This window comes from Symphalangus syndactylus, chromosome 4, assembly GCF_028878055.3.
Source record: "Symphalangus syndactylus isolate Jambi chromosome 4, NHGRI_mSymSyn1-v2.1_pri, whole genome shotgun sequence".
NCBI lineage: Eukaryota > Metazoa > Chordata > Mammalia > Primates > Hylobatidae > Symphalangus > Symphalangus syndactylus.
Window position 1 is genome coordinate 53,547,630 of NC_072426.2, and position 19,631 is coordinate 53,567,260.

At 37.6% G+C, this 19,631-nt stretch overlaps 1 protein-coding gene across 4 annotated transcripts in view; it reads left to right on the top strand.

Moving 5' to 3' along the window:
• The window catches only part of TNIP3 (TNFAIP3 interacting protein 3), a 98,174-nt gene that overhangs the window by 62,152 nt on the left and 16,391 nt on the right, over positions 1 to 19,631 (top strand). For all 4 annotated transcript variants that reach the window (XM_055273952.2, XM_055273953.2, XM_063637942.1 and 1 more), the window contains 6 exons: positions 2,071 to 2,157; positions 5,566 to 5,646; positions 8,100 to 8,165; positions 9,580 to 9,729; positions 12,140 to 12,268; positions 16,883 to 16,999. In XM_055273952.2, coding sequence (XP_055129927.1) covers positions 2,071 to 2,157; positions 5,566 to 5,646; positions 8,100 to 8,165; positions 9,580 to 9,729; positions 12,140 to 12,268; positions 16,883 to 16,999 — 630 coding nt within the window. The remainder of the gene's footprint in view (positions 1 to 2,070; positions 2,158 to 5,565; positions 5,647 to 8,099; positions 8,166 to 9,579; positions 9,730 to 12,139; positions 12,269 to 16,882; positions 17,000 to 19,631) is intronic.

Sequence of the window (19,631 nt, forward strand, 5' to 3'; positions counted from 1 at the left end):
CACACACACACACACACACAAACTAGCAAAAAGTTCATTGATTTGGTATATCATTATATAGATATTCATTCATTTATTCATGTAGCAAAATGAACGCCTGTTGTGTGCCAGACAGCTCAGTGCCTGGGTGCGTGGACACAGAGATGAACACAGGAACATGGAAATATGTAATCGTAATGCATGGTGAAGTGCTCTTCTTAGCTGACTAGAGGAGGTCAAGAGAAGATCAGAAGGAAAGAGAGGCATTGACTCTAGGTTTTCCCGGTCACAAGGCTGGATGGAGGGCCCAGAGAGGAGACATCTGAGGTGGCAAGAACAGCATGCACAGAGCTCAGGGGGGGTAGAACCACCTCACTCATTTCAGGAGAGGGAGGTCAGTCAGGATGGTTGGAGCACAGGGGAGAGTTGGAGAGTAGGGGGAGATATTCAGGAGAAATGGGAGGGCCAAATGTGGGACACTCAATCACTCCCTTTTGAATTTTAGGAGTTTTAGGCTTTATCCTTTGGTGCTTTCTAAGATCTTATAAGTTAATATATTGAAGTATTAACTGATGATCCCCCAAAACACACACTATTCTTTTGTTTTATGGAGCTAATTCTTTCTTTGCTCGGCAAGAGATATCTTTTTTTTTTTTTTTGAAGAAGGAATCTTGCTCTGTCGCTCAAGCTGGAGTACAGTGGCATGATCTAAGCTCACTGCAACCTCTGCCTCCCGGGTTCAAGAAATTCTCCTGCCTTAACCTCCCGAGTAGCTGGGATTACAGGTGCCTGCCACCACGCCCTGCTAATTTTTGTACTTTTAGTGGGTTTCATCATGTTGGCTAGGCTGGTCTCAAACTCTTGACCTCAGGTGATCTGCCCATCTTGGCCTCCCAAAGTGCTGAGATTACAGGCGTGAGCCACCATGCCTTGCCAGTAAGGGATATCTTTTGTCAGATTAAGTTTGTCATAGAATAAAAAGAGGAGAACAGCCCCTGTTTGGCCTTTGCATTTCAAAATAGACTCTCCAAACTCTAGACACCATCTGGAGAATCAAACCTTTGAATTAAATATATGTGAATATCTCATAGGCAGGTTAATGAAGTTAAATGATTTTCTCTTTTCTCTTTTTAGTTACACATTCTTTCCTTTTTTGTATTCCTTGCCTCTTTTTTTTGTTCCAAGTCCGAAATGAGGTCTTCTGTTCCATCGCAGTCCATTTATGTTGCTGCAAGTATCTGCCATTTCCATGCTTTTATCTGTACTACCCAGTAGTGCTCCATTACCTCAAGTCTCCTAAAATGACAGCAGTTAACTAATTAAAACTAAAATGATTCTCCATGAGAAGATTTCACTTCAAATGAGTCATGGAGACAATCTGGACTTGATTTATAGAAAAGACAGTCTTAAACTTGAGAGGCGAGTTTAACCTTTCTGCCAATATAAAAGATTAGATTTGCAAACAATGCCCATTTTCTTTACAATGAATTATTTTCCTTTTTATTTCTATAAGGATTAGTGGCACTTATAGTATTATTTATTATGAATTATGTATGACTCATTAAGTTCTACCAAGCTATACTCACATTTAGAAGGCATTGCCAGAAAATCCCGCCTTTAGGGAAACCGAGCTGTCAAAAAGTCAACAGTTACCTAATTGCTCTGGGAAATACAATGCATTTATAACAGTTAGGCTACTGAGGAAACACTTGGATTGCCCAGGCTTTCTGTGGTGGAGAACTTCCTCCTCCAGTGGGAGAAACTGCCAGTAAAGGAAGAATGACGATTTACATACCATAGCAAGGCTAATCTGCCCCAGGTCTTAGTCACAGCCTGACTATTTGAGACATCCTGGGAAATCCCTATTTGGAAGCGAAGAAAAGTTAAAATCCCAGTTGCAGTGCTTATAACTTTATTCTGTGTAATTCCTATCCACAGTCACTTCTGTTCATGTTTAATGAAACCCTATTGCTGTTATTTTCTATTATGAGTTAATGGTGATGTGTGTTTTTTAAATTTTGTATACTTACTCTCACCCTAAAATATATTGTAAGAGACTTTTTTCCCCTCTTTTTCTTTCTGCTTTCCAAGACTCCAGGAAAAACAGCTTCCATGGCACATTTTGTACAGGGCACATCTAGAATGACTGCTGCAGAAAGTTCTACGGGGCATAAAGAGGTAAGAACATATTTCTAGGAGATGAGTTGATCACATCTAGCATTGATGGCATTTCTAGTGGTTAATTGTGCACTTATTAGCAAGAACAGAAATGGCTAGTTTGCTTTCTTTAGCCAAGATTTGCTCTATATTTTTAACCAGTATTATGTAACATAGAAAAAATATCTAAGTAACCAGTACATTGCTTTTAACCCACTGGGCTTAAATTCCTTTCAGCCTTCCAATTCTGTGGGTTCCTTATTTTGTCCTTGATTTTTGTTCTATATAAAATCTAAAAAGAATACTATATTGGTGTGGGTAGAAATGGAACATATTGTAACAATAGAGTATCTGTAGTAACATTTTTATATATTTACAATTGGTATCACAGATTTTGTTCAGCAACAGAGACTACTGCTAATTGAATGAATGAATTCAAATATTTTCTAGTTTTCTTTTACAGGTAACCAAGGTATAATGGGAAACTAAATGGAAACTTCTATTCATTTAAGTTTTTAATTTAGTAGCATCAGACCTTGAATATACATTGGTAAGGATGTTATCATAGAGAAAGAAGTGCCCAGATGCTTTGAACACAAATTCTACTTTACAGGGAATAATTATAGGAAATTATTTATAGGGAATAACTGTTCTGTAAGCAGCCCTTACTAGAAGCAATGACTGAAAATCTTTGTAGTTACTGCAAATCAGATGCCTTCATTAGCAACTGCAAAGTAAATACTAATGAAAATGTCCCCAAAACCTTTGTATTTGATTAATTTCGCTTTATTTTATAGAAACCTGAGACATATGAACTATAACAAAATGTTGATTAATCTCCAGAGACAGCTCTGGTGATACATTTGTAACTTACATGCCATTCCTTGTCACTATGTTTTCTATCTTTCCTCCCTCCTATCCTCCCCCACTTATAACTAAATATTACTCGTGAATTTCAAAAACTAGTGCTCCTGCAGTTACAAATAGAGCCTCTTGCAGATTTGGTATCTAGATTTTCAGTAATTTTTATTTATAAAAGAAAAATCAAGGGTGAAATGTATTATAATTTTCTTCCAGAGAAAATTGTTTATGGGGAAACAAACGAAAAGCATACCGTCTCATTGTTCCACATCTGGGATCCCAAGGGCAGGGACATACAGATGCTTGCCAGTCACAGATTTTTGTCTACATCACAAACAGAGAGGAGCCATTTTTGAGGACCCATAATTTATTCCCTAGAATGGGAATATGTTGAACTTTAGTATGAGTCAAGATTACCTAGGAAGTGTATTAGAAATAGAGGTGACTTGGCTGCTCTTCTAGAAATTCTGATCCATTGTTCAGGATGCTCTATGTTTAGCAAGCTTAACGGTGACTTTGATGTGCTTTTGTGGTGAGAACCACTGTTCCAAAATCCAGTCTTGCTGTGCCGTTACTTTGCTGATGACCTCAAGATACACTAAGTAGGGTTGGCTCACAGCATTTTCCAGATCAAGGATGCTTACTAGTTAGTCTGTTCTAACCCAGAATGGGTCCAGTTTCTTGGAAGTCTTCCCCAAAAGAAGAAGGTCCAATTATGGGCCCCAACATACTTGACACTTGGGTTTCAGTGTCACTTTTGGTGCTCAGCCAGACCAGCTTCTTGAGGTCAAGAGCAAATATAATCATTCAGAATTTATTGACCCACAGAAGACTGTCTCTTTTTAAATGTGGTCTTAATTGTAACATAGGTCTAAATAGGAAGAAGCTAAGGAAATGAGAGCATCTATGCTTACTTAAAATACCATCAAACCCTAAAATGCTGAAACATAAAGAAACAGAGAAAAGATAGAAAATACAGTTTTGTAAACAATTTCTGATGAAAAAACGTGCTTGAAATCCCATGAAAAAGAACAATTTCCTGTACACATTTCTTTTTTTTTTGGTGATGATATAAATGGCAATTTAATGAAGAGAGTAATAAAAAATCAGATATTTAAGAACATATTCCTGTAAGCCTGTGACAATGTTCCAATATGAGCTCTCATGGTATTGATTAGAAGGAGAAGCTTAGGGCTACATCTTGAAATATCTTCTGTGATGGCAAAGAAGAGTGGCAGTAGGGAGAATAATTCTGAGCCACATGAGAGCCTGGGCAAAAGTGGAGATACCTGTGCCACGTGGAAATACATTACAAATGGACTATGGCAAAGGGTCTGGCCAGAGTCTTTCCTGACACAGGTCATACAAAAGCCTTCAGTAGTTCACCCTAAGAAATAGCTGGTCCAGGCTATAGATGAGAGGCACTGGACAGACAGATCCACACCCGCCTCCTGAGTCTCAGAAGTCTGGTGTGCATCAAACATTAAGCCCCTAGCCTACTGAGACTTCACCTCCTAGCTGGTCTTCTACCATCTGATTCTTGAGCCCCATCACGTTAGTGTCATCTCCATACTGGAATTGCCAACAATGTTTGATGGAGGGTTTCACCCTGGGTATTTCTGGCAAAGACCAACAACATGTTTTGAAAATATTTCTTAATTGTTCACGAATAACTTTAAGCAATTTAGTGGTCCACAGTAACTATTAAGCCTGAAACTGATTACAGATGTAGGAACTACTCTCATCACCCGATTCATCGTATTCCTTATATGACTCTAAGATGAGATAGTAATAAGACTATTGAATTATTATAGAGGATCCAGTCCTTTATTTAAGTAAATGTTGTTCTTAGTTGATTTAGGCAGATGGTAGACAGCTTCCACAGCGTTTGTGTTATCTTTAAATGAATACTCTCACTCCTGAAAAAAAATAACTGAAAAGAAAGCTGGTAAACTTTTCATTATGCCAGTAATTTATTATTAATCTAAACTAGTAACCTAGTGACTTTATTTAAGGAGCTGGCTAAAATTACACAGTAATTACACAGTAATAGCTGTGTGTGTTTGTCTTTATTCTCTATGATTTTGTCCTTCCTCTGACTTTTACTGGGTCTACTTTTCAGAATATTACTCACATACATGTTCATGGGCAGAGTACCAAAATGACTTTTTTGAAATGTTTACTATAAAAATACCTAAAATAGATCCATGAAACTTACCTGATTTCTGAATTGTCATTTTTTTGGAAAAGGATTGAAATCCAAATTCATAAAATTTTAATCTCTGACTTACCTGTTATAGTATACAGATATATTTATAATTTATTAAAGAATTATTTTGGTAACTAATTTATATAAAGTATTCTAAAACATAATATGAAGCTGATTCATCCATCAGCCACTATGAAGGACTTAGGGTGTAAGGATTATTACTGCTAGAATCAAGTATTTTTATAAATTGCAACAGGAGAGTTGGCCAAATGCATGGGGTTTGTGAGGAACAATACTTCTGTTTATTTTGTAAACAGCTTTGTTTCAATCTTCTTCTTCTTCTTTTTTTTTTTTTTAAGTGTGCTGAATCATCAACAAGAAAGAACTTGACGAATTCTCTTGAACAAAAGATAAGGTGTTTGGAAAAACAGAGGAAAGAGGTAACTTAGAAATATTCACTGAAGCCACAGGTGCCATGGATTAATACTGAGGATAAAATAATGTATTATCCTTGTGCCTTTTATTTTTGTTATCAGGTCACAGTATTTATCTTTAAGATACTGGACTGCACTATTTTGAGAGCAAATGCTTTTTTCTTATTCACTTGTATGTCTCATACTTGTCTCAGTGTCTGCGCAGTGACGAATGAAAAATGAAAAAGTCATAAGTCTGGTAATATAATCCTAATTTTCTCAAAACTTAGATGTTTCCTCCACACAGACCAAGTGACTTTATCCTTTATGCCTTTATCTTTTGTGCCTTATGACCTTTACCCTTTATGCCTTGCAACTTGACACACCTTGAAACTCAAGGTTTCTTGAGTTACTTGAAAAGTCTTTAAGTATAGTTGATTTAGGTGCTATGACTTCATGAATTGAGCATCCAAACACATGGGAGTTAAAAAGCATTATCATAAGTAAAGTTTGTTTCTAAAATGTTCCTGGGAATTAATGGGTATTATTTTGAGTTTTATTTTTCTGAGCTTAATGAATGTTAGAACCTGTTTACTCTTCTTGACAGAGGAAGTAGTTAAAAGTATAACAATTTTAGCACTCTGTATACTGTCAATTTTGTAATTCCTTTTTTTTTTTTTTTTGAGACAGTGTTGCTCTGTCACCCAGGCTGGAGTGCAGTGGCACGATCTCAGCTCACTGCAGCCTCCGCCTCCAGGGTTCAAGTGATTCTTGTGCCTCAGCCTCCCAAGTAGCTGGGATTACAGGTGTGCATGACCATGTCCAGCTAATATTTGTATTTTTAGTAGAGGTGGGGTTTTGCCATTTTGGCCAGGTGGGTCTTGAACTCTTGTCCTCAAGCGATCTGCCCACCTCAGCCTCCCAAAGTGCTGGAATTACAGGAGTTAGCCACCATGCCCAGCCTGTAATTCCTTTTCTAATTCATTCTGTGTACTACATCTTTCATGTTCTCTTCTATGGTGTCTTCTGCTATTCTTTGATACTTGAAGAATATTGTGACCTTCTGGAAAATTACTGAACTATGGCAGAGTAATGTTACTATAGTATACACATGGGAATCCCTAAAATGCCAACAGAGTAACTTCCGATATAATAATATTATACAGTTTCATACTAAATAATGATATGTATTTTCAGCATAAGAGTTACCTAGTAACTGCCACTCTGGATTCAGTAGTTTGCTTTTTAATTAGGAGAAAGTTTCGCTACTTTTTAGTCATTACGACTATCTTCTCAGTGTCTGTTCCATATAAATAAGTGTTGGAATTTCTCTTAATGCAGAAAACTACAAACTTCCCCCTAAAAAAGCTAACCACATATTACAGCATTTCTTCTGTCTTCTAATTAGCAGATAGTTTTAAGATCTTTAAATTATTTGTAGCCTAAAATGCATCTAAATATTGTCTTACGACAAAAGTATAATTTCTTGAAAATCTATATTTTCAAAATGGTGATATTATCTATTTGTTGAGTATTTATTATAAATCATGTGTTAATCTTTTAAAACACATTATTGCAAGAAAATCATGATCAGTTAATGGATCTTAGGCTTTGTTAGCATAAATTCTGCTTTAAAAGAGCTGGAAAAAATATTTCATTATAATCAGTGTAAGCACATAGAAAAATACGAAAAAGTTTGGGAAAAGAACCTTCATGCATTAAGAAATCTTACAGACAATCATCAATACTTTTAAATTTTTATCAGATTGTGATTGGATTAAACAAAGAAAATGAAAATTCAAATAACTAAAAAAAGTTAAAAGTTACTGATAAACTGTTCAGCTGACTTGTCAAGATATACCTAAGACTTAATCGTTTTTTTCTTTTCTTTTCTTTTCTTTTCTTTTCTTTTCTTTTCTTTTCTTTTCTTTTTTTTCTTTTCTTTTCTTTCTTTTCTTTCCTTCTTTTTTTTCTTTTCTTTTCTTTCCATGAGATGGAGTCTCACTCTGTCGCCCAGGATGGAGTGAAGTGGCACAATCTCGGCTCACGGCAACCTCCGCCTCCTGGGTTCAGGTGATTCTCCTGCCTCAGCCTCCCGAGTAGCTGGGACTACAGGTGCATGCCACCAAGTCTGGCTAATTTTTGTATTTTTAGTAGAGACGGGATGTCACCATGTTGGGCAGGCTGGTCATGAACTCTTGACCTCAAGTGATCCCACCTGCCATGGCCTCCCAGAGTGGTGGGATTACAGGTGTGAGCCACCGCACCCGGCCAATAGTTTTTCATATACGAACCAGTTATGAAAAGGTGAGAGTGCATTCAATTTAATCATCCCAGCCCAATCAGAACTTGATGGAAAAAATATTGTCTTCATCCATGACTTCTAAAATCTTAATAAGCTCAGAAAGTAATTTCTTTTTGACCAAATTTCCAAATGGGCAGAAATTCTTTGTTGATTCACCAAATTTTAATAATTTCAGCTCCTGGAAGTTAACCAGCAATGGGATCAGCAATTTAGAAGTATGAAAGAGTTATATGAAAGAAAGGTAAATACCTCTCTCTATTTGGTATTTTCTTTAAATCCATTATCCTGGTGGGGCCAATTGTGTGAAGAGTCTCATTCATTTCAGCTACAAAGAGCTTTGTGGATAGCCATCTGTTGGAAAATGATGGGGAGGGTGCTAAGTATAGTATTGGTCTCATGGCACTGAAGATTAATGAACGGTATCAGTGAGTTGTCTTGAGCAATAGCTGAAGAAAGGTGCAAAAATGGCCCCCAGTGATGTCTCAAGAGTTCTTGTGCACATTTATCATGGCTCACAGAGTATCCCAGCCTTACCTTTGTCACTAGAAGCCACAAATACACAAAGTTATATGTGAGGTGAGATATGGTTTAAAGTCCGTACTGTTTACGCCAGGTGAGCCCTAATTCTTTAATTAGCTAGCATGAGCTATTTTCCACAAATAGAGAAACAAATGGTGGTAACAGCGAAAATGTGAGTAAAAATGGGGCAACCTCCTCTTCCATCTAAAGCATATTTGCTCTCAAGAAGCTCTGGTGAGAAAGGAGCTTTTGGAAGAAAACCTCCTTTAATACATAAAAGACAATTTATAATTTAAAATTATTCTATCTTCAAAAAGAGATAAAAACAGAAAATACTTTCCCCTAAATAATTCAGTATTAAGAAACTTGACCATGAGTATTATAATACAGCAGCATTGTTCCTTTCTTCCTCATTTTGTTACCCAGAAGTATTGAATTTAGAAGGTGCAGGATAATGTTCCCGCTGCACCAGGCAATGGTCAGGCAGCCTTGCAATATCCCTGCTGGGGCAGTCCGGGTCTATAAATGTTAAAGATGATGATCCGGGAGAGAACGCTTAAGCTGCTTTCTCGAACGGCTTGCAGGTGTGTGAAGACAGTATTAGTGATGGCTATAATCTCCATCTTGGAAGACGCACCCATCTCTAAGATTCTCTCTCTGGACTGTGGCCACTTTGAGGACCTGCCACTCTGTCATCAGAGTGATTTGGCGCCTAGTAGGAGGTCAAGTGCTGCAAATTACTGATAAATAAAGGCCATGTCTGTTTTTCTCTGGTGTAGGCATATTCTACTTAACCTGCTGCCCCTCATTGCCTTTTCCAGACCAGGCTAGGCTCACCTGGAGAGTTGAGAATAGAATGACAAACCTACAGAATCCCCTGGGTATGGTCTAAGTCTTTTATCCCCTCTGAAGTAGGGGTGGTTTGGAGAAAAGAAGGCTGCTTTGGTGCAAGGCCAAGCTCCCTTTGAAACTCGAGTATCCCGATCTGTGTTAGGGACGGTGGGAACTAGAACCTCTCCTTAGGGGACGTCCTGGGGTGGGGCGTTTCTGTCCAAAGTTCCTAGCCTGGGAATAAATCCAGGGGCTTGTGAGTTTCAGAGAAGGTATCTGCAGCTGTCTGTGAACGACCTCCTCAGGTAGCAGAGCTGAAGACGAAACTGGACGCCGCAGAAAGATTCCTCAGCACGCGGGAGAAGGAGCCGCATCAGAGGCAGACGGAGGACGACAGGCAGAGAGAGGACGACAGGCAGCGCGACCTGACCCGGGACCGACTGCTGCGGGAGGAGGTGGGCGGCCCCGGGTCCTCGAGCCCAGAGGATCCAAGTAAAAGCAAGGGGGCGGGGAGATTTCCTGTAGAAAACCTACCGTTTTATTAAAATCGACTCACTACTGAGCAACGACCGATGCGCAAGGGTGCATGGGTTACGCAAGTCCCCAAGAGCCATGAACAAGGGTCACTTCTCTAGAATAAGAAGGAAGAGATTCTCAGCCGGCTTCCTCCTGGTTTGCATAAATAGGCAGACAGTCATTCCCCAGGTCCTTCCAGGAAGAAGAAAACGGATCCATAGATTTGCTAACTGTCTAGGGCATTTCAGCGTAGGAGAAAATTATTTTTTTCTTTTGCTTTTATTCTTATTTATTATTTTTATTAGTAGTGTTCATAATAATAATATGGCAATACTTTGTATTTGTGCAGTAGCTTTTCAAGCTTACAGAGAGATTTATATATGAGGTTTTACTTCTGTAACCAAATATTTATGACATTTTTAAAAGCCTTCATCCTCATTATCTCATTTAACATTCTTGGCCCACCTGTGAGCAAGATATTATTTTTGCTATATTAAAGATGAGAAAGCTGAGATGTAAACAAATTTAATTGCCCACGTTGATAAAAAGGGACTTGAACCCAACCTCCAGATTCTAAATCTCCATCAGTCCCTTGCTGAGAACTGGATGGTGATAATTGAGATGACAGCTTTTCCTAAAGAACACTTTTTCTTCCTGGTTTTACTTTCAATTATTGGACTTCATGAATATTGTAGAAAATGGGAGGAAACCTTAAACTCTAATAGCCCCTCGTTATTTTAGGTATAGTAAGAAAAAACAAAGTGTAAAGACACTGAGGGGAAATCTTATCACTGATATCGTGAGGCATTGGCAATATTTTAAAACATGTACGAATCTTAAGGCAATGTCTGAAATTAGCGCAGACAATGCCAGTCCAGGTTTTCCTACCTTGCTGAGGATGTCTTTGTCACAGTGAGTCAGGAAAACAGAGTTTAGCAACACTCCCTTTCTGCCATGTAGCAGTCATTTCCTTTTCCAATTACACCCTAGCCAGGAATCTGAGTAATTTTTCCCTCAATGCAGTTGGGACCATTTTCTCATTGGAATAATTTTCTCTTAAATTATGCTAAATTAGAAAATAATTGGCTTATTTTCTAAGTGTATATGTTCATTCTATTTAAATAAAAGCAAATCGAAATATTTTCCCTTTTAAATAAAATGAATTACCTAAAGTGGATTTCTTAAATTTAATAATCATATTGGGAAATATTAGTTACTCAAATAACACACTTTAACACATATATTAGCTATTTTTGCATGTCAAATTACCTATTTTCTTCAATATTTATTTTACTGGGTTAAAATCTCAATCTCATTAAGAATCCAATTTACTTCACAAAATGTTTGCTATCTATTATACAAAATTAAGAGGTAGGAGATATTGTCTGAATCCAGAGCCTGTTGATGTTTAAGCAGCTAACCTTCAGTTGTTTAAAACACTGCACTTCTGGATGACAATTTTAGATTGTCGTCTAAAATTGGAAGAGTGGTGGCAGTTGGACTAGTTGATTTCCACCTTTTAAAAATAATAATCACAACAATAGAGTGCTTTAAATAATGATCTGTAATGAAGGGTCTTATTGGCCTAAAGACTATTCTCTTTTCCCTCTTTCTAATACAGAATGATGCAGGAATGAGCTTTGAGATATTTAGTATTGTTTTCTTACAATGAGAGTTTTTCTTTTTAAGACTTTCAGCTATTTTTCTTAATCACTTATCCATCACCTAGTAACAGTATATAGGGACTTGCTTATCCTGCAGACCCATTTATTTGATGACTGAAAGTAAGAATTGGGAATCCAGCACTTTGGGAGGCTGAGACGAGCAGATCACGAGGTCAGGAGTTTGAGACCAGCCTGGCCAACATAGTGAAATCCTGTCTCTACTAAAAAATATAAAAAATTAGCCGGGCGTGGTGGCAGGCACCTGTAATCCCAGCTACTAGGGAGGCTGAGGCAGGAGAATTGCTTGAACCCGGGAGGCGGAGGTTGTAGTGAGCTGAGATCACACCATTGCACTCCAGCTGGGGCGCCAGTATGAGAATTCATCTTTAAAAAAAAAAAAGAATTGGGAATTTTGATTTTTTTTTTCTGGGGTCACAAAACTTCTGAGATACTTCAGTAAATTCTGATAAAAGAAAGATTCCTTCAATCCTAATTCTAGTGTGCATCCAAAGAATATTGCTCAAATGGAATATTAAGTTTAAAGTCTTGCAGGTCCTGTTTTTATTGTATTTCAGAAGGGTGACCCCTCAATCTGCCTGCCATGGCTGATATATCAGAATTCTTAGAATATCATCTCATTTGACTTGTACTGATTTTTATTTTCTTTTCTTGGTCTTAACTTCAGAAGGAAAAGGAACGCCTAAATGAAGAAGTACATGAATTGAAGGAAGAGAATAAACTTTTAAAGGAAAAAAATACTCTTGTGAACAAGGAGAAGGAACATTACGAATGTGAAATAAAACGCCTCAATAAGGTATCAGTCAGGTCAAGCATGGGAGATTAAAATGAGAAGTCCCTGCATAAAACATTCTTACTGAGAGTCACAACAAAATCTAGGCTGCAGTGTGCGTCCCAGCCTTGGAGGCTTGCACAAGAAATTATCTGTGATTTTATAAATCACTCCTAGCTGCAGCTTTCAGCCATACTTGGCTAAGGAGGCTTTAGGGAATTTTTGTCCCTGCAAAGATTCATCATGAAAAAGAGAAATGAGGAGGAATTATAGAGACAGTAAGAACATTTCTTAGTTTGAAGAACCACATAAAGCAAGTGGGTGTTTGCGAACAATAACGTATCTCTTGGTCAACCGCAAAAGCTTCCTCAGGAAACAAACGGCTCTTTAAAATGATCACTATGGAGTTGGGTGTGAAACACACTCTAAGGAAGCATGCTAAATGCCGAATCCAAGGCTGAGATGATAGCTCTCTCAAGTGCAAGCCTAAAACCTGTTTTAAACCTACTTTAAAGTCAGAGAGAGGAAAGGTGTGTGTGTGTGCATGCAGGTGTGTGTGTGTGTGGGTGTGTGTGTGTGTGTTGTTTTATGGACTAGTTCGTTCACATTTTGGAGGAATGGGTCGCTAACTAGTTCAGGAAAAATAATCCTATACTGTTGACTTTTCCAAGAGCCAACCCATATGTGGAACATAGGAATGCTCTAGCACATGGTTGAGTTGAGATATGCCTCTCTCAACTAGATATTTCATGATAAAAGCAACAGAAATTGTCTTCTGAAACAAGAGTAGGTGATTGGACTTGAAACAGGTGCTCAACCCCTGTATTTTGGACCACATGCCCATGGTTGTAGTTAACTAGTGTTCAGAGATGTCATTTATTTTTATTTATTTATTATTATTTTTTTTTTTGAGACGGAGTCTCGCTCTGTCGCCCAGGCTGGAGTGCAGTGGCGCAATCTCGGCTCACTGCAAGCTCCGCCTCCCGGGTTCACGCCATTCTCCTGCCTCAGCCTCTCTGAGTAGCTGGGACTACAGGCGCCCGCCACCACGCCCGGCTAATTTTTTGTATTTTTTAGTAGAGACGGGGTTTCACCGTGGTCTCTATCTCCTGACCTCGTGATCCGCCCACCTCAGCCTCCCAAAGTGCTGGGATTACAAGCGTGAGCCACCGCGCCCGGCCCCAGAGATGTCATTTAAAGATCCTCAAAGTATTAGTATGTGCCTGCATAGTTGATAGGATGCTTTGCAAATGTGATCCTGTAGTAGATCTGTTTGTGGGACAAGCTATTCTTCAGGAGTAAGTGGCAAAGTGAGGATAAACTTCATAAACAATATACTTTATCCTCTAAGACAGAAAAACCATGCTCAGACATACAAATGTGGGGCAAAATCTATCTTTTCCCTTTTATTCTCTTCCAGAAAATGTCACACAAATGCATTAGAGGAACTATAAATAATTGAGATTATATTTAAAATCCTCCCATTTTTGATACCATATTACAAGCTTTCTTACCTTGTTTAGTTAATTTCCCTAAATGTAGACACAAAGATATAAACCTTCTAGATACTAGAACAGCCAAGAACGCTGTATTTTTGCTCATGTCCATGTGCACTCTTCATGTTTGTGTATCCATATTTGTAGTTCACAGAAAATTGTTTTAAGTTAGGAAAATATAATTTTTCATCATGCAGGTGATTATATAATTTAATAACTCTACATGAAATTTTACATTTTAAAATTTTATGATTTTATAATTATAAAATCTCAATGAGAAAAAAAATTTGAGTAATATCAGATCTTTATACAAATGTCACCTCTCAAAGATGACTTTTCTGGCTATCCTAATTAAAATTACATGCTATACTACTGGTGTTTCCTGGTTTAATTTTTCCTTGGAATTTATTACTAATATTTATCTAATATATATATGATGTCTAACTTTTATGACTTTATTTGTTTTCTAGCTACTAATCTTGGTTGTTAGTCCATGAGGGTAGGATTTTCATGCCAACCCCTCCATTAGGCACCAGAGGCACAGTGGCCAGGCCTATAGTACTGGTAGGGACCCATAAGTATGTTTATGTTTAATTTCTCTTAAAATTAAAAGAAAAAATAAACTTTGGGGTTGAAAACACATTTTCATATATTATGTATCCATCTTTAAAACAAAGCATTTGTAAAATATCATTTTAACATGTGTTTTTAGGGAGGGAGGGACTCAGGCAATGTCATAATGTGGTTCTGAATTTTTTCTGTCTTGTTCACTGCTTTATCTTGAATACCTAGAACAGGACCTTGCTCAGAGTAAGTTCTTAAATATTTATTGAATGAGTGAATGGATGAATTTAATTAGCTAGTATATAATATGTTTGGTAGACAATTCTGGACCCAGAATTCATGCTTTAACAGGCATAATACATTACTTATGGGTAGTGAGCAAAAAATAAAAGGGTGCTTAAAGCCAGAAAAGATTTCATCCCACGTCTATACTTTAAGCTGTCCCTTAAAAATATAGATATAAAGTGATGAGTTACGACAGTAGATTTTTGTCTTATTTAAGATGGGTATTGGTACCTAATGTAAGATGTTATTGTTCTTCTATTTTACAGTGAATATTTTTCTTTTCCTTCTTACCAATGTGATAAACAAAAGTTACTCAAAATGTTGATTTTGGTAGCTGATTGTGCACACCATCCATCACAGCATGGAATCCAGGGCCTACCCTCTATGTACAAGCTGAATGCCTGCTGACCCATTCACTCAGAAAAAATTTGTAATATGTCAGCTTAGTAATTAACATACTGTTTTTAGAAGTTCACACAATTATGTGTACTCAATTCAATTTATTTGCTTTGAAGAAAATACCTAGGAGTTTGTTTTTATCAGGTTCCCGAAGCCAGATGTTTAACCAAAGTGAAAACAATTACCTAAGGCTACTCAGCTCGTGCCACCCGTGGGCAAAATTGATTTGTCTAACATCTCAGTAGATCTGTTTAGAATATCTGTACTAATCGTAAATATTCTAGAATAGGTTATAGGTGTTTGTTCAAGGAAGTTGGGAAAGCCCCAAATGGAATAAATATCTGTTAGACTCATCTTTCATTTACGACTCATTTACAAAATTTCTAGGATCCCAAATAGCATGAAAAGTAGATCAGAAAATTCAAATAACAAGATCTACAAAAGTAGTCTATTCCCAGGTGTAGGATAAGGAACCAGCATATTCAATTGCCATAATCCATTTCGCCCACTCACCCCGGATTCTCTTTACTACTATTCACCAATCGAAAAAAAAATTGAACTATTCTGACACTTCCTAGAGCTTAACACATATCCTCACAAAACATAAACTATTAAACTACTTTTGTTGTTTCTTTAAATTCTCCCTGAAGGATGAAAAAAGCTCTTTTTTTCTCTTAGAACTTCCTGAAAAAAAATGATATTCATATCAGGCTAGACAGTATTTGTATATTCTAAGACATTCTATTAGGAAATTCCCAGTCTGTTCGCATACTCAAAACCACACATTTGCTTTTCTTTTCCTACCTTTATGACCATATTATACAGTAATGCAGTGGAGTAAGTTACCACTAATATCACCAAATAGACACTGTTGAAGTTACTAAAGAAATACAGAAGCAAATTATTCTTAGATCTCTGAAAATGAACCTTTTCTATTTGTGCAGAGGACTCATTTGATAATGAGCAAGTAGTCATTTTGTGGTCTCTGAGGCCACACCAGGATGAGAAGTGTCCTGTCACAATGTTTGAAAGTCATTTTTATTGAACTTATCATGAACCAAAGGTCTTCAAAATAGAGGCAATGTCTTTTATATGATGTTACCAAACATAATGTAATGGTATGCCCATCATGAGCTAACGACTAAGGATGATAATCATTCTGGTGAATACAGGTATTTCTTCTTTCTTTCCTCTCCTCATGCCATGCTAAAAGCATCAACTTATACTGGATGTCAAGAAAGCAGGGAACTCTCTGCACTCGGTAGTGAGTTAATGAAAGTTTTAACAGAAAATAAACAGGACTGTGGCTAGGCCAGGGCAGAAGAGCAGCGCAACAGAGCTAACAGATAATGAATCTGCATGGGCTTTCATTTCTGTGGATGTCCCTCTCTCTTGTTGGAAGCATGCCATAGTTATATAGTAGAATATTACTCAAAACATCACCTGGGACCAGCAGCATACCCTCCAGCCTACTGATTCATAATCTCTGGGAGTCAGTACCAAAGGATGGGCATATTTGCTGCCTCTGATTTTCCCTAATGGCTAAACATCATTGAAAGGGTATACATTTGACTGAAGCAGAGAATCTGGAGAAAGTCTATAGATATAGATTTTGTTTTCATAGTTGGCTAGGTGGAGGAGAAGGGTCCAACATCAAAGCCTAAATAATAATGAGGATCGACTAACATAAGCATCATCATGGAGAAAAGACAGAGATTCTGGAAAAAAAATACATATATGAGAAAATCAGAAAGAAGAAAGTTACTTGGTTATATGCAGCGTTAAATATGAAATGCGTATTTGCGGGTGCATTTGAGATGATTGTAACAATTATAAAAGAATTAATTCCATGTGGTAAATCTTAGATCAACAGTGTACTTATCTTATTACGTAGGCTCTTCAGGATGCCTTGAATATCAAGTGTTCATTTTCCGGGGACTGTTTGAGGAAGTCTCGAGTGGAATTCTGCTATGAGGAGATGAGAACAGAAATGGAAGTTCTGAAGCAGCAGGTGAGAAGCTGGAAGTGGCATGATCCTGTGGAGAACACACTGCCCACTGTTCATGCTTCTTCGGGCATTTTTAGATGTCTTGCTGCTAGAAATATGTCAAAGGTTTTTGCATTTATTTGAAGTAGAATTATATAATTTTCAAGCCTGATAGAAAGAATATAGATCAGCTAGTTCAGTCCCACCATTTAGAACATAGGGAACTTAGTTTCAGACGGATTAAATGCTTACCCAAGATCACACAATTAAAAGAGGGGCATGTCAATTAATCTTTAGGTGAGGTTTTATTAGCATTGGGGCTAGAGAGTTCCACGTAGACATGGTTTTTGTTTTTGTTTTTGTTTTTGAGATGGAGTCTCCCATTGTCACCGAGGCCGCAGTGCAGTGGTGAGACCTCGGCTCACTGCAACTTCCACCTCCCGGGTTCAAGCGATTCTCCTGCCTCAGCATCCCGAGTAGCTGGGATTACAGGCATGCGCCACCATGCCCAGCTAATTTTTTGTATTTTTAGTAGAGATGGGGTTTCACCATGTTGTCCAGGCTGGTCTCAAACTCCTGACCTCGTGATCCACCTGCCTCGACCTTCCAAAGTGTTGGGATTACAGGCGTGAGGCACAGCACCCAGCCACATGGTTTATTTTAAGAACACTATTAATCCCAACTCTGGACCTTTTCAGAAAATGGTAGCAGCTGAGTGGTGATTCTGTAGTTGCTAGCCTCTAGGCCTTCGCACAATAAGAGCAGTTTTAAATAAAATACTTTGTACTTATTATAATCACTGAAACCAGGTCTGCTCAGCTAGTCCCGTGTATGGATGGCACCACTTAGCAACTCACTGATGCACAAGAGCATTCTCCTCTCCACTCACCTAACCTCACGCACTATTTCCAAGTGGACAGCAAGAGTAAGGATGCACTCTCTACAACTTCTGCATGTATCTATTGGCAGCATAGGGCTGTGAAGATACCGCACTGGTTAAACTACTTGTGTCTAAATTTAATCAATCTGCTGAAATTCACTTAGCTGAGGGGCCGACCATGCATATCATGTCTCTTTTTATGTGAGAGGTTAAATTAATGTAGAGAAAAATCTGGAATAGTTCATGGCAATAATGATAAATATAGGATACATAAAGGAACCTCAATCCCTGAGGCACACATTGTCAATGGGAGACAGGGTGTCATAGAACAAAGGGCTGGAAAGCATTATTTTTCTGATGTCCCTGGGTATGATTTACTGACTGCTTTTGCCCTGAGCAAGTACTAATTACAAAGATTTTTGTTGCAATACATGGAAAAATTGAGCAATTGTGTTATTATTGTTGCTATTTACTTTATTGTTATTGCTACATATGAAGTAGCCTGTGAATAGATCTAAAAATTTTATAGCATTTGATGGTGAAGTTGGATTTTCTCTTCCGTCAGTTTTACTTGAATAATCTGCTTCGTTACATTCAGGGTAAAATACATAGCCGAAAAATAAACCAACGAAGAGAATAAGGGTAATATGCACAGTCTTAAAGCTCTGTCAAACTCTCAATCCCTAAAGTACTGTTGGTGCTAGCCAGGATTTCTTCAAAAACTAAAAGTACTGCTTACGTTCAAACACTTGACATCTTCGGAACTCACATATAAGGTATACCACATGCAAGAGTCACTTCTACACATGAAGTTTATAATAATGGTTTGGTTCATATTTGTTACAGTGACAGGTATTCTTTTCTCATAATCCCTGTGGGAAGACCAAAATCCATCTCCGTAGTTTTGCAGTGTCTCTACTGCTGACTTTCTCCATAAATATTTTAACTGTGCACGTTTCTAATCAGGCACCCACAATCATTACATCACCAAGTGCCACACGAAACACTAAAGGGTTTAAATGCACAAAGAAACTGAGTTAGAATCTTGGCCCCTACCTGACTAAAGTTATGACGTTGCCAGTGTTTAATTCTAATCAGATGGGCTCCTCCCATTTAAAATGCCTCTGGTAATTGTTTACAGAGCATTAGTTTAACTGTCTCTGGAAATGAATGTCAGTTCTCAACCAAAAAAATCATCAAAATGTCAGTGTGGCTGGATGTAGTTTCCCTTCAGTGCTTCTGGTGAATAAAGCCTTAAAAATGTAATATGTGTATCTGCATGTAGATCTATACAAAATGTTTAATTTCTTCCCTTGCATATTTTGTTCTATTGCTGTCGACTTAGAACAATAAAATTGATAAACCTTTAGTTAAAATTTGTTGGGCTCTCAGTGATGAAAGTGTAATGTGCATTAGTCTTAATAGATAAAAATCTAGCTACTAGGTTCCAATATAAGTAGTAATTTAAATCAGAGTCTTAGAGGAATGTTTTTCTCTAACTTTCATTTGTTTTCATAGCTTATATACGAGTCTCCTAGCCTTCAGTCAACAGTAAGTCAGTTGAAAACAATAACAATAATTAAACCTGGTTTTGTTTTTAGTTTAGTCACTTTTCGCAAATATTTGGAGTGCCTCTCAAGAGATGTTCCACTCAAATATTACTATTATTTATCATATACATCCAAAATAACCTATAAAGGGAAAATTTGTGAATACCTTTTAACAATCATGCTTTGCTTTTCCACATATGTAAGGGTTTCATTTCTCTTTTGCATT